Source organism: Leptodactylus fuscus, chromosome 7 (genome assembly GCF_031893055.1).
Source record: "Leptodactylus fuscus isolate aLepFus1 chromosome 7, aLepFus1.hap2, whole genome shotgun sequence".
In the NCBI taxonomy this organism is placed as follows: Eukaryota; Metazoa; Chordata; class Amphibia; order Anura; family Leptodactylidae; genus Leptodactylus; species Leptodactylus fuscus.
In genome coordinates this window covers 155,964,466-155,978,877 of record NC_134271.1, presented here as the reverse complement: position 1 = coordinate 155,978,877, position 14,412 = coordinate 155,964,466, and the positions used below count along the sequence as shown (strand labels likewise).

At 44.6% G+C, this 14,412-nt stretch overlaps 2 protein-coding genes across 2 annotated transcripts in view; one reads left to right on the top strand and one right to left on the bottom strand.

Annotated features, from left to right (window-relative positions):
• LOC142214655 (NACHT, LRR and PYD domains-containing protein 12-like) overlaps positions 1–14,412 on the bottom strand; it is a gene marked incomplete at its 3' end in the record, with an annotated part of 792,298 nt that overhangs the window by 116,900 nt on the left and 660,986 nt on the right. The gene's annotated exons all lie outside the window — the stretch shown is intronic.
• Positions 6,644–14,412, top strand: part of LOC142213480 (NACHT, LRR and PYD domains-containing protein 3-like) — a 121,019-nt gene continuing 113,250 nt past the window's right edge. The window contains exons 1-2 of the mRNA XM_075281829.1: positions 6,644–6,677; positions 7,298–7,395. Coding sequence (XP_075137930.1) covers positions 6,644–6,677; positions 7,298–7,395 — 132 coding nt within the window. The remainder of the gene's footprint in view (positions 6,678–7,297; positions 7,396–14,412) is intronic.

The following is a 14,412-nucleotide window of genomic DNA, read 5'->3' as shown; positions in this document are numbered from 1 at the left end:
CATCACTGGGCGTTGTAGGGCTCATTCTGGAGCCTGCAAGAGAAAAAAAAAACCTTCATTACCTTTGGAAGAGAAAAACACAAGAGCTTTACTTAACCCTTGAAGCTGCAGATAGTTTTTCTCTCCTCACTGTCTGGGTTGTAGTGACATGTCTGCTGTAGCCATCATTACTACAATAGACCGCCTCTTTGAGAAGACAACCTCTTTACCCAGGCCACATTTTCGGGATTGGATGGTCAGTCCTAACCATTGACCTCTTGCGGCCTCCTGCAGCTTTGTCAGCAGATATAACAGAACCTGTCAGTAGAAGTTCCTGATACCGGTCTGAAGGGCTCTGCTGCGACAAAACATTGAACTTCCCAATAATGTCATATAATATTCTGAGATAGCGCGTGACCTTCAGTCTACAGAGAGACCTCCAGAATCCAGATGTGTCCCCTTACTATCAGGAGTTGTGCTGATGTCACCCATATAGAAGAAGTCTCGGGGATTTTCTTCATACTGAGAGTGAAACAGGTCGTGGTTGTGGTGAGGAAGCTGCGACTGGAGGAAGCTGAGCGGGGTCAGCAGGGGTCATGGTGTGCGGACGTGCTGAGAAAGGGTTTATATGCTGCAGAACGAATCCTGGCTCCCCCGCTGACTAATAAACTACTTGTACACGGCTTGTATCACCGGCTGCAGGGCCCATGAAGACGCCACAACACCTGAAGAAATATTCACCAACTGAAATGAATGGGAGGCGGATTTGTGGTGTTTTTGGAGCAGATTTTGAGGTGGAAAAATAATCCAAATCTGCTCCAAAAACGTTGTGTGACCATTCCCTGACACCTGCTCCCCTGCTCCTCTACTTAGATAGACAGTCCCATAGTCACCACTAATACAATATGCTGCACCTCTGGATTATACTAATACAATATGCCGCACCTCTAGATTACACTAATACAATATGCCGCACCTCTGGATTACACTAATACAATATGCCGCACCTCTGGATTACACTAATACAATATGCCGCACCTCTGGATTACACTAATACAATATGCCGCACCTCTGGATTACACTAATACAATATGCCGCACCTCTGGATTACACTAATACAATATGCCGCACCTCTGGATTACACTAATACAATATGCCGCACCTCTGGATTATACTAATAAAATATGCAGCACCTCTGGATTATACTAATACAATATGCCGCACCTCTGGATTACACTAATACAATATGCCGCACCTCTGGATTACACTAATACAATATGCCGCACCTCTGGATTACACTAATACAATATGCCGCACCTCTGGATTACACTAATACAATATGCCGCACCTCTGGATTACACTAATACAATATGCCGCACCTCTGGATTATACTAATAAAATATGCAGCACCTCTGGATTATACTAATACAATATGCCGCACCTCTGGATTACACTAATACAATATGCCGCACCTCTGGATTACACTAATACAATATGCCGCACCTCTGGATTATACTAATACAATATGCCGCACCTCTGGATTATACTAATAAAATATGCAGCACCTCTGGATTATACTAATACAATATGCCGCACCTCTGGATTACACTAATACAATATGCCGCACCTCTGGATTACACTAATACAATATGCCGCACCTCTGGATTATACTAATACAATATGCCGCACCTCTAGATTACACTAATACAATATGCTGCACCTCTGGATTATACTAATACAATATGCCGCACCTCTAGATTACACTAATACAATATGCCGCACCTCTGGATTACACTAATACAATATGCCGCACCTCTGGATTACACTAATACAATATGCCGCACCTCTGGATTACACTAATACAATATGCCGCACCTCTGGATTACACTAATACAATATGCCGCACCTCTGGATTACACTAATACAATATGCCGCACCTCTGGATTACACTAATACAATATGCCGCACCTCTGGATTATACTAATAAAATATGCAGCACCTCTGGATTATACTAATACAATATGCCGCACCTCTGGATTACACTAATACAATATGCCGCACCTCTGGATTACACTAATACAATATGCCGCACCTCTGGATTATACTAATACAATATGCCGCACCTCTGGATTATACTAATAAAATATGCAGCACCTCTGGATTATACTAATACAATATGCCGCACCTCTGGATTACACTAATACAATATGCCGCACCTCTGGATTACACTAATACAATATGCCGCACCTCTGGATTATACTAATACAATATGCCGCACCTCTGGATTATACTAATACAATATGCCGCACCTCTGGATTACACTAATACAATATGCCGCACCTCTGGATTATACTAATACAATATGCCGCACCTCTGGATTATACTAATACAATATGCCGCACCTCTGGATTACACTAATACAATATGCCGCACCTCTGGATTACACTAATACAATATGCCGCACCTCTGGATTACACTAATACAATATGCCGCACCTCTGGATTACACTAACACAATGTGCCGCACCTCTGGATTACACTAATACAATATGCCGCACCTCTGGATTATACTAACACAATGTGCCGCACCTCTGGATTATACTAACACAATATGCCGCACCTCTTGATTATACTAATACAATATGCCGCACCTCTGGATTATGCTAATACAATATGCCGCACCTCTGGATTATGCTAATACAATATGCCGCACCTCCATATTACGCTAATACAATATGCCGCACCTCCATATTACACTAATACAATATGCCGCACCTCCATATTACACTAATACAATATGCCGCACCTCTGGATTACACTAACACAATATTCCGCACCTCTGGATTATACTAATACAATATGCCGCACCTCTGGATTATACTAATACAATATGCCGCACCTCTGGATTCCAGTAATACAATATGCCGCACCGCTGGATTCCACTAATACAATATGCTGCACCTCTGGATTATGCTAATACAATATGCCGCACCTCCATATTACGCTAATACAATATGCCGCACCTCCATATTACACTAATACAATATGCCGCACCTCCATATTACACTAATACAATATGCCGCACCTCCATATTACACTAATACAATATGCCGCACCTCTGGATTACACTAATACAATATGCCGCACCTCTGGATTACACTAACACAATATTCCGCACCTCTGGATTATATTAATACAATATGCCGCACCTCTGGATTATACTAATACAATATGCCGCACCTATGGATTATACTAATACAATATGTCGCACCTCTGGATTATACTAATACAATATGCCGCACCTCTGGATTACACTAATACAATATGCCGCACCTCTGGATTATACTAATACAATATGCCGCACCTCTGGATTATACTAATACAATATGCCGCACCTCTGGATTATACTAATACAATATGCCGCACCTCTGGATTACACTAATACAATATGCCGCACCTCCATATTACACTAATACAATATGCTGCACCTCTGGATTATACTAATACAATATGCCGCACCTCTGGATTACACTAATACAATATGCCGCACCTCTGGATTACACTAATACAATATGCCGCACCTCTGGATTACACTAATACAATATGCCGCACCTCTGGATTACACTAATACAATATGCCGCACCTCTGGATTATACTAATACAATATGCCGCACCTCTGGATTATACTAATACAATATGCCGCACCTCTGGATTACACTAATACAATATGCCGCACCTCTTGATTACACTAATACAATATGCCGCACCTCTGGATTACACTAATACAATATGCCACACCTCTGGATTACAGTAATACAATATGCCGCACCTCTGGATTACACTAATACAATATGCCGCACCTCTGGATTACACTAATACAATATTCCGCACCTCTGGATTATACTAATACAATATGCCGCACCTCTGGATTATACTAATACAATATGCCGCACCTCTGGATTACACTAACACAATATTCCGCACCTCTGGATTATACTAATACAATATGCCGCACCTCTGGATTATACTAATACAATATGCCGCACCTCTGGATTATACTAATACAATATGCCGCACCTCTGGATTATACTAATACAATATGCCGCACCTCTGGATTATACTAATACAATATGCCGCACCTCTGGATTATACTAATACAATATGCTGCACCTCTGGATTATACTAATACAATATGCTGCACCTCTGGATTTCACTAATACAATATGCCGCACCTATGGATTATACTAATACAATATGCCGCACCTCTGGATTATACTAATACAATATGCCGCACCTCTGGATTATACTAATACAATATGCTGCAGCTCCATATTACACTAATACAATATGCCGCACCTCTGGATTACACTAATACAATATGCCGCACCTCTGGATTACACTAACACAATATTCCGCACCTCTGGATTATACTAATACAATATGCCGCACCTCTGGATTATACTAATACAATATGCCGCACCTATGGATTATACTAATACAATATGCCGCACCTCTGGATTATACTAATACAATATGCCGCACCTCTGGATTATACTAATACAATATGCTGCAGCTCCATATTACACTAATACAATATGCCGCACCTCTGGATTACACTAATACAATATGCCGCACCTCTGGATTACACTAACACAATATTCCGCACCTCTGGATTATACTAATACAATATGCCGCACCTCTGGATTATACTAATACAATATGCCGCACCTATGGATTATACTAATACAATATGCCGCACCTCTGGATTATACTAATACAATATGCCGCACCTCTGGATTATACTAATACAATATGCTGCAGCTCCATATTACACTAATACAATATGCCGCACCTCTGGATTACACTAATACAATATGCCGCACCTCTGGATTACACTAACACAATATTCCGCACCTCTGGATTATACTAATACAATATGCCGCACCTCTGGATTACACTAATACAATATGCCGCACCTCTGGATTATACTAATACAATATGCCGCACCTCTGGATTATACTAATACAATATGCCGCACCTCTGGATTATACTAATACAATATGCCGCACCTCTGGATTACACTAATACAATATGCCGCACCTCCATATTACACTAATACAATATGCTGCACCTCTGGATTATACTAATACAATATGCTGCACCTCTGGATTTCACTAATACAATATGCCGCACCTCTGGATTACACTAATACAATATGCCGCACCTCTGGATTATACTAATACAATATGCCGCACCTCTGGATTATACTAATACAATATGCCGCACCTCTGGATTACACTAACACAATATTCCGCACCTCTGGATTATACTAATACAATATGCCGCACCTCTGGATTATACTAATACAATATGCCGCACCTCTGGATTATACTAATACAATATGCCGCACCTCTGGATTATACTAATACAATATGCTGCACCTCTGGATTTCACTAATACAATATGCCGCACCTCTGGATTACACTAATACAATATGCCGCACCTCTGGATTATACTAATACAATATGCCGCACCTCTGGATTACACTAATACAATATGCCGCACCTCTGGATTATACTAATACAATATGCCGCACCTCTGGATTATACTAATACAATATGCCGCACCTCTGGATTACACTAATACAATATGCCGCACCTCTGGATTACACTAATACAATATGCCGCACCTCTGGATTATACTAATACAATATGCCGCACCTCTGGATTATACTAATACAATATGCCGCACCTCTGGATTACACTAATACAATATGCCGCACCTCTGGATTATACTAATACAATATGCCGCACCTCTGGATTATACTAATACAATATGCTGCACCTCTGGATTTCACTAATACAATATGCTGCACCTCTGGATTCACCGTCCCCTTGCACATACATTTACTTGGGGGATGTGATTCTATATACCTATGTTGCGCCCCCTGTTGCCCACGTACACCCCACATTAGGTGACCCGCATGTCCCTGAGCTGTTACTGGGGAAGTCTCTATATCGCTGTATTGTGAATGTGCAGAGCTGAAGCAGTTCCTAGAGGGGGCGGCGCGGTCAGGATTTACAAAACCAAATCCTGCTGAGCCGTTTCCATATATACTGCTGTATACAGTCATGGTACGGCTGAGGGGCCCCGTATTGTGGTAAGTGTGGCCCTCAGAGATAGGAGCGGCGTCTCACACACTGTTATGGAATATCCTGTTGTGTCAGATGAAGAAATGAACGTCTTACCTGAAAGTCGTGCACAGTGTGAAGAAGTATAAGATGTCTGAGGACGGCGGAGGATCCGCTACAAGACACTTTCACTTTCTGCTCTCCCTGTAAGTCTTCTTACAGATTATTGTCCGTGTCCTCTCACAACCTGCCATATATGTGTCACCCCATACACATGAGATCTGAGTGATATCACTGTATACATTAGGGACAGGAGCCGTCAGACACGTAGTATATCTATGTCCCGTATCCATCTCATACTATAGTTGTAGTAATTGATCATTTATAGATTAGGGGGACGATTTGCACCCACCAATATGTCTCCTGATAATGTAACCTGTAGATCTGAGACCCCATCACTAGATCACATATGTGTGGGGGGAATCGCGGATTGTATGGGTTATAGTGACACCATCTCCACCAGACATGGCCACGATGGGAATACAAGGATCACGTTACCAACCCCCAGGTCAGGACTTACAGAATTCGCTGCCCCTCACGGTTTCTGCTTCTCCATGGAAATAAATAGGAGTTCCAGAGAGGGCGCAGTCACGTACATTGTATCCACAGCTTGTAGGTATGGAGACTGCATAGAGCCGCCATGTAGGACTTGTAACTTCTGGTGTCCTCAGGGAGACAGAGACAGGACTATCTCCATCCTAGTCATGGCAGGGTGATGGGGCGTAGGAGACATCGGGGCGGAGTAATAATCCGGTCTGTAATCTATAGGAAATCAGATATCACTCAGAACTTATAGGGTTAAACTCACCAGAACTGAAAGTGATTCCGACTTGTAAAGGGAACGTTCCTTCCTTATATCTTCACTTCTTCTTCTCCACAGATCTTGTATCTACACAGTGTGCACAGCGGGTAAGACCTTCACCTCTTCTATTCTGTACATACAATGCTTAAGCCATGTTCACACTGTTACTTTTCACTGCTGAAGTCAAAGAGGAAATGCACATATTAAATCCAGGGCAGACAGGAGAAGCTTTAGGTGCATTGGGGTTTGGAAGTTTGTGACCCCTTCAGTATTTTCTATTCTTCTGCATACATTTCACCTAAAACTATTTCTGATTTTCTCACCAGTCCTTAAAGTATCTGGAATCAGAGAAATGGATAAAATATTTCTATATATTAAAGAAAAGACTAAAGCCAGTGACATGTATCCAGATCGTGCGGGTCTGGTGTGTAGGTGACAATACAAGGTGCGGGATGGGGACAGGTCAGGTGGAATGAAGGGGACACGGAGCTCAGTCTGGTCATCCCTAGTGAGGTCTACAAACACCTGGAACCTACTGCAGAGCCACAGCCCTAAACATCTGATGGGAACCTGGCCTTACCTTATGTGACCCTAGTATCCTTAAGTGACCCTAGTATCCTTATGTGACCCTAGTATCCTTACGTGACCCTAGTATCCTTATGTGACCCTAGTATGCCCTGACTAACCAGTCCCTGCCACACATGACCAATGAGACCAATCAGCAGACTCAGCGAAAGGAACGTGACTGTAGATGACAGCAAACTAGCAAGGACAATCCCATATACAGCAAAGAAAAGCAACCCCCCTCCTATAAAACAAGGGAAATAGTATATGATGTGGATCAGTATGATATGACCTATGTTGGGGCTTTACAGTTTGATTGAATGTAAAGGTGATAGGTTATTTTCTGCTGACAGTAACCTATCTATCTGCAGGGCTGGGGTGATATGCTGGTTCTGGTGACAGTAACCTATCTATCTGCAGGGCTGGGGAGATATGCTGGTTCTGGTGACACTAACCTATCTATCTGCAGGGCTGGGGAGATATGCTGGTTCTGGTGACAGTAACCTATCTATCTGCAGGGCTGGGGAGATATGCTGGTTCTGGTGACAGTAACCTATCTATCTGCAGGGCTGGGGTGATATACTGGTTCTGGTGACAGTAACCTATCTATCTGCAGGGCTGGGGTGATATGCTGGTTCTGGTGACAGTAACCTATCTATCTGCAGGGCTGGGGTGATATGCTGGTTCTGGTGACAGTAACCTATCTATCTGCAGGGCTGGGGAGATATGCTGGTTCTGGTGACAGTAACCTATCTATCTGCAGGGCTGGGGTGATATACTGGTTCTGGTGACAGTAACCTATCTATCTGCAGGGCTGGGGTGATATGCTGGTTCTGGTGACAGTAACCTATCTATCTGCAGGGCTGGGGAGATATGCTGGTTCTGGTGACAGTAACCTATCTATCTGCAGGGCTGGGGTGATATACTGGTTCTGGTGACAGTAACCTATCTATCTGCAGGGCTGGGGTGATATGCTGGGTCTGGTGACAGTAACCTATCTATCTGCAGGGCTGGGGTGATATGCTGGTTCTGATGACAGTAACCTATCTATCTGCAGGGCTGGTGTGATATGCTGGTTCTGGTGACAGTAACCTATCTATCTGCAGGGCTGGGGTGATATGCTGGTTCTGGTGACAGTAACCTATCTATCTGCAGGGCTGGGGAGATATGCTGGTTCTGGTGACAGTAACCTATCTATCTGCAGGGCTGGGGTGATATACTGGTTCTGGTGACAGTAACCTATCTATCTGCAGGGCTGGGGTGATATACTGGTTCTGGTGACAGTAACCTATCTATCTGCAGGGCTGGGGTGATATGTTGGTTCTGGTGACAGTAACCTATCTATCTGCAGGGCTGGGGTGATATGTTGGCTCTGGTGACAGTAACCTATCTATCTGCAGGACTGGGGTGATATGTTGGTTCTGGTGACACTAACCTATCTATCTGCAGGGCTGGGGAGATATGTTGGTTCTGGTGACAGTAACCTATCTATCTGCAGGGCTGGGGTGATATGCTGGGTCTGGTGACACTAACCTATCTATCTGCAGGGCTGGGGTGATATGCTGGTTCTGGTGACAGTAACCTATCTATCTGCAGGGCTGGGGTGATATGCTGGGTCTGGTGACAGTAACCTATCTATCTGCAGGGCTGGGGTGATATGCTGGTTCTGGTGACAGTAACCTATCTATCTGCAGGGCTGGGGTGATATGCTGGTTCTGGTGACAGTAACCTATCTATCTGCAGGACTGGGGTGATATGCTGGTTCTGGTGACACTAACCTATCTATCTGCAGGGCTGGGGTGATATGCTGGTTCTGGTGACAGTAACCTATCTATCTGCAGGGCTGGGGTGATATGTTGGTTCTGGTGGCAGTAACCTATCTATCTGCAGGGCTGGGGTGATATGCTGGTTCTGGTGACAGTAACCTATCTATCTGCAGGGCTGGGGTGATATGTTGGTTCTGGTGACACTAACCTATCTATCTGCAGGGCTGGGGTGATATACTGATTCTGGTGACAGTAACCTATCTATCTGCAGGGCTGGGGTGATATACTGGTTCTGGTGACAGTAACCTATCTATCTGCAAGGCTGGGGTGATATGTTGGTTCTGGTGACAGTAACCTATGTATGTGCAGGGCTGGGGTGATATGTTGGTTCTGGTGACACTAACCTATCTATCTGCAGGGCTGGGGAGATATGCTGGTTCTGGTGACAGTAACCTATCTATCTGCAGGGCTGGGGTGATATGTTGGTTCTGGTGACACTAACCTATCTATCTGCAGGGCTGGGGAGATATGCTGGTTCTGGTGACAGTAACCTATCTATCTGCGGGGCTGGGGTGATATGCTGGGTCTGGTGACAGTAACCTATCTGCAGGGCTGGGGTGATATGCTGGGTCTGGTGACACTAACCTATCTATCTGCAGGGCTGGGGTGATATGTTGGTTCTGGTGACACTAACCTATCTATCTGCAGGGCTGGGGTGATATGCTGGTTCTGGTGACAGTAACCTATCTATCTGCAGGGCTGGGGTGATATGCTGGGTCTGGTGACAGTAACCTATCTGCAGGGCTGGGGTGATATACTGATTCTGGTGACACTAACCTATCTATCTGCAGGGCTGGGGTGATATGTTGGTTCTGGTGACACTAACCTATCTATCTGCAGGGCTGGGGTGATATGCTGGTTCTGGTGACAGTAACCTATCTATCTGCAGGGCTGGGGTGATATGCTGGTTCTGGTGACAGTAACCTATCTATCTGCAGGGCTGGGGAGATATGCTGGTTCTGGTGACAGTAACATATCTATCTGCAGGGCTGGGGTGATATGTTGGTTCTGGTGACAGTAACCTATCTATCTGCAGGGCTGGGGAGATATGCTGGTTCTGGTGACAGTAACCTATCTATCTGCGGGGCTGGGGTGATATGCTGGGTCTGGTGACAGTAACCTATCTGCAGGGCTGGGGTGATATGCTGGGTCTGGTGACACTAACCTATCTATCTGCAGGGCTGGGGTGATATGCTGGTTCTGGTGACAGTAACCTATCTATCTGCAGGGCTGGGGTGATATACTGGTTCTGGTGACAGTAACCTATCTATCTGCAGGGCTGGGGTGATATGCTGGTTCTGGTGACAGTAACCTATCTATCTGCAGGGCTGGGATGATATGCTGGTTCTGGTGACAGTAACCTATCTATCTGCAGGGCTGGGGTGATATGCTGGGTCTGGTGACAGTAACCTATCTATCTGCAGGGCTGGGGTGATATGCTGGGTCTGGTGACAGTAACCTATCTATCTGCAGGGCTGGGGTGATATGCTGGGTCTGGTGACAGTAACCTATCTATCTGCAGGGCTGGTCATTCTGCTGACAACAACCTACTTAACCAGCTGCAGTAATACAATTGTAATAACATTATAACCCAGGATGTGGGATAGACAAATCTTCTACTGCTTAAAGGGTTAAAGAAAATTGAAAAACTTCTAAATGTAATGGAGACTTTTTACGTTGCAGGGATCTCTGCGGGCTCCGGGATGAGCGCTGTTACCCCCAGTGATGGGGAGGACTCCGCCTGCTCTTCCCTCTTACATTATACACTGATCAGCCAGAACATTAACAACACCTACATGATAGAGAGGAGACAGTGTGAGGGGAAGTCACCAAAGGGGAGAAGAGAGTCTGATGGTTTGTTATGGAACAAAGGTAAAAATGGGAAAAAGCTCCCAGAAAAGATGTAACATGCAGCACAACACAACACAGCACAACACAACACAGCACAACACAACACAGCACAACACAGCACAACACAACACAGCACAACACAGCACAGCACAGCACAACACAGCACAACACAACACAGCACAACACAGCACAACACAACACAGCACAACACAGCACAGCACAACGCAACACAGCACAACACAACACAGCACAACACAACACAGCACAACACAGCACAACACAACACAGCACAACACAGCACAGCACAACACAACACAGCACAACGCAACACAGCACAACACAACACAGCACAACACAACACAACACAACACAGCACAACACAGCACAACACAACACAGCACAACACAGCACAGCACAACGCAACACAGCACAACGCAACACAGCACAACGCAACACAGCACAACACAACACAGCACAACACAACACAGCACAACGCAACACAGCACAACGCAACACAGCACAACGCAACACAGCACAACACAACACAGCACAACACAGCACAACACAACACAGCACAACGCAACACAGCACAACGCAACACAGCACAACGCAACACAGCACAACGCAACACAGCACAACACAACACAGCACAACACAACACAGCACAACGCAACACAGCACAACGCAACACAGCACAACACAACACAACACAGCACAACACAACACAGCACAACACAACACAGCACAACGCAACACAGCACAACGCAACACAGCACAACGCAACACAGCACAACACAACACAGCACAACACAACACAGCACAACACAGCACAGCACAACACAGCACAGCACAACACAACACAGCACAACGCAACACAGCACAACGCAACACAGCACAACACAACACAGCACAACGCAACACAGCACAACGCAACACAGCACAACACAACACAGCACAACACAGCACAACACAGCACAACACAGCACAACACAACACAGCACAACGCAACACAGCACAACACAACACAGCACAACGCAACACAGCACAACGCAACACAGCACAACGCAACACAGCACAATGCAACACAGCACAACACAACACAGCACAACGCAGCACAGCACAACACAGCACAACACAGCACAGCACAACACAGCACAACGCAACACAGCACAACGCAACACAGCACAACACAACACAGCACAACACAGCACAACACAACACAGCACAACGCAACACAGCACAACGCAACACAGCACAACGCAACACAGCACAACGCAACACAGCACAACGCAACACAGCACAACACAGCACAACACAGCACAACACAGCACAACACAGCACAACACAACACAGCACAACGCAACACAGCACAACACAACACAGCACAACGCAACACAGCACAACGCAACACAGCACAACGCAACACAGCACAACACAGCACAACGCAGCACAGCACAACACAGCACAACGCAACACAGCACAACGCAACACAGCACAACACAACACAGCACAACACAACACAGCACAACGCAACACAGCACAACGCAACACAGCACAACGCAACACAGCACAACACAACACAGCACAACACAGCACAACACAACACAGCACAACACAGCACAGCACAACACAACACAGCACAACACAACACAGCACAACACAACACAGCACAACACAACACAGCACAACACAACACAGCACAGCACAACACAACACAGCACAGCACAGCACAGCACAACACAGCACAGCACAACACAACACAGCACAACACAACACAGCACAACACAACACAACACAGCACAACACAGCACAGCGCAACGCAACACAGCACAACACAACACAACACAGCACAACACAACACAGCACAACACAACACAGCACAACACAGCACAACGCAACACAGCACAACACTAAATTGTAGCAGCAGCTGAAGATCCCGTCACTGGGATATATGGGATATATACATGTAACAGGGGACATTACCCTGCCTGTCATGTTATGGAGCTCCCCTAATCCTCAGGTTGTCTTATTGGGATCCTACTGTCTCCTCCATAAGTATCTAATGTATCCAGGTATTATTGTATCAACCCCCCAACGCCTATATACACCAGATACATATATAACCCCTATCATCTATATCCACCAGATACATATACAACCCCTAGCGCCTATATACACCAGATACATATACATATACATCCCCTAGCATCTATATACACCAGATACATATATAACCCCTATCATCTATATCCACCAGATACATATACAACCCCTAGCGCCTATATACACCAGATACATATACATCCCCTAGCATCTATATACACCAGATACATATACATATACATCCCCTAACATCTATATACACCAGATACATATACATCCCCTAGCATCTATATACACCAGATACATATACATATACAACCCCTAGCATCTATATACACCAGATACATATACATCCCCTAGCATCTATATACACCAGATACATATACATATACATCCCCTAGCATCTATATACTGTACACCAGATACATATACATATACAACCCCTAGCATCTATATACACCAGATACATATACATCCCCTAGCATCTATATACACCAGATACATATACAACCCCTAGCATCTATATACACCAGATACATATACAACCCCTAGCATCTATATACACCAGATACATATACAACCCCTAGCATCTATATACACCAGATACATATACAACCCCTAGCATCTATATACACCAGATACATATACAACCCCTAGCATCTATATACACCAGATACAGATACAACCCCTAGCATCTATATACACCAGATACATATACAACCCCTAGCATCTATATACACCAGATACAGATACAACCCCTAGCATCTATATACACCAGATACATATACATATACAACCCCTAGCATCTATATCCACCAGATACATATACATATACAACCCCTAGCATCTATATCCACCAGATACATATACATATACATCCCCTAGCATCTATATACACCAGATACATATACATCCCCTAGCATCTATATACACCAGATACATATACAACCCCTAGCATCTATATACACCAGATACATATACATATATAACCCCTATCATCTATATCCACCAGATACATATACAACCCCTAGCGCCTATATACACCAGATACATATACATCCCCTAGCATCTATATACACCAGATACATATACATATA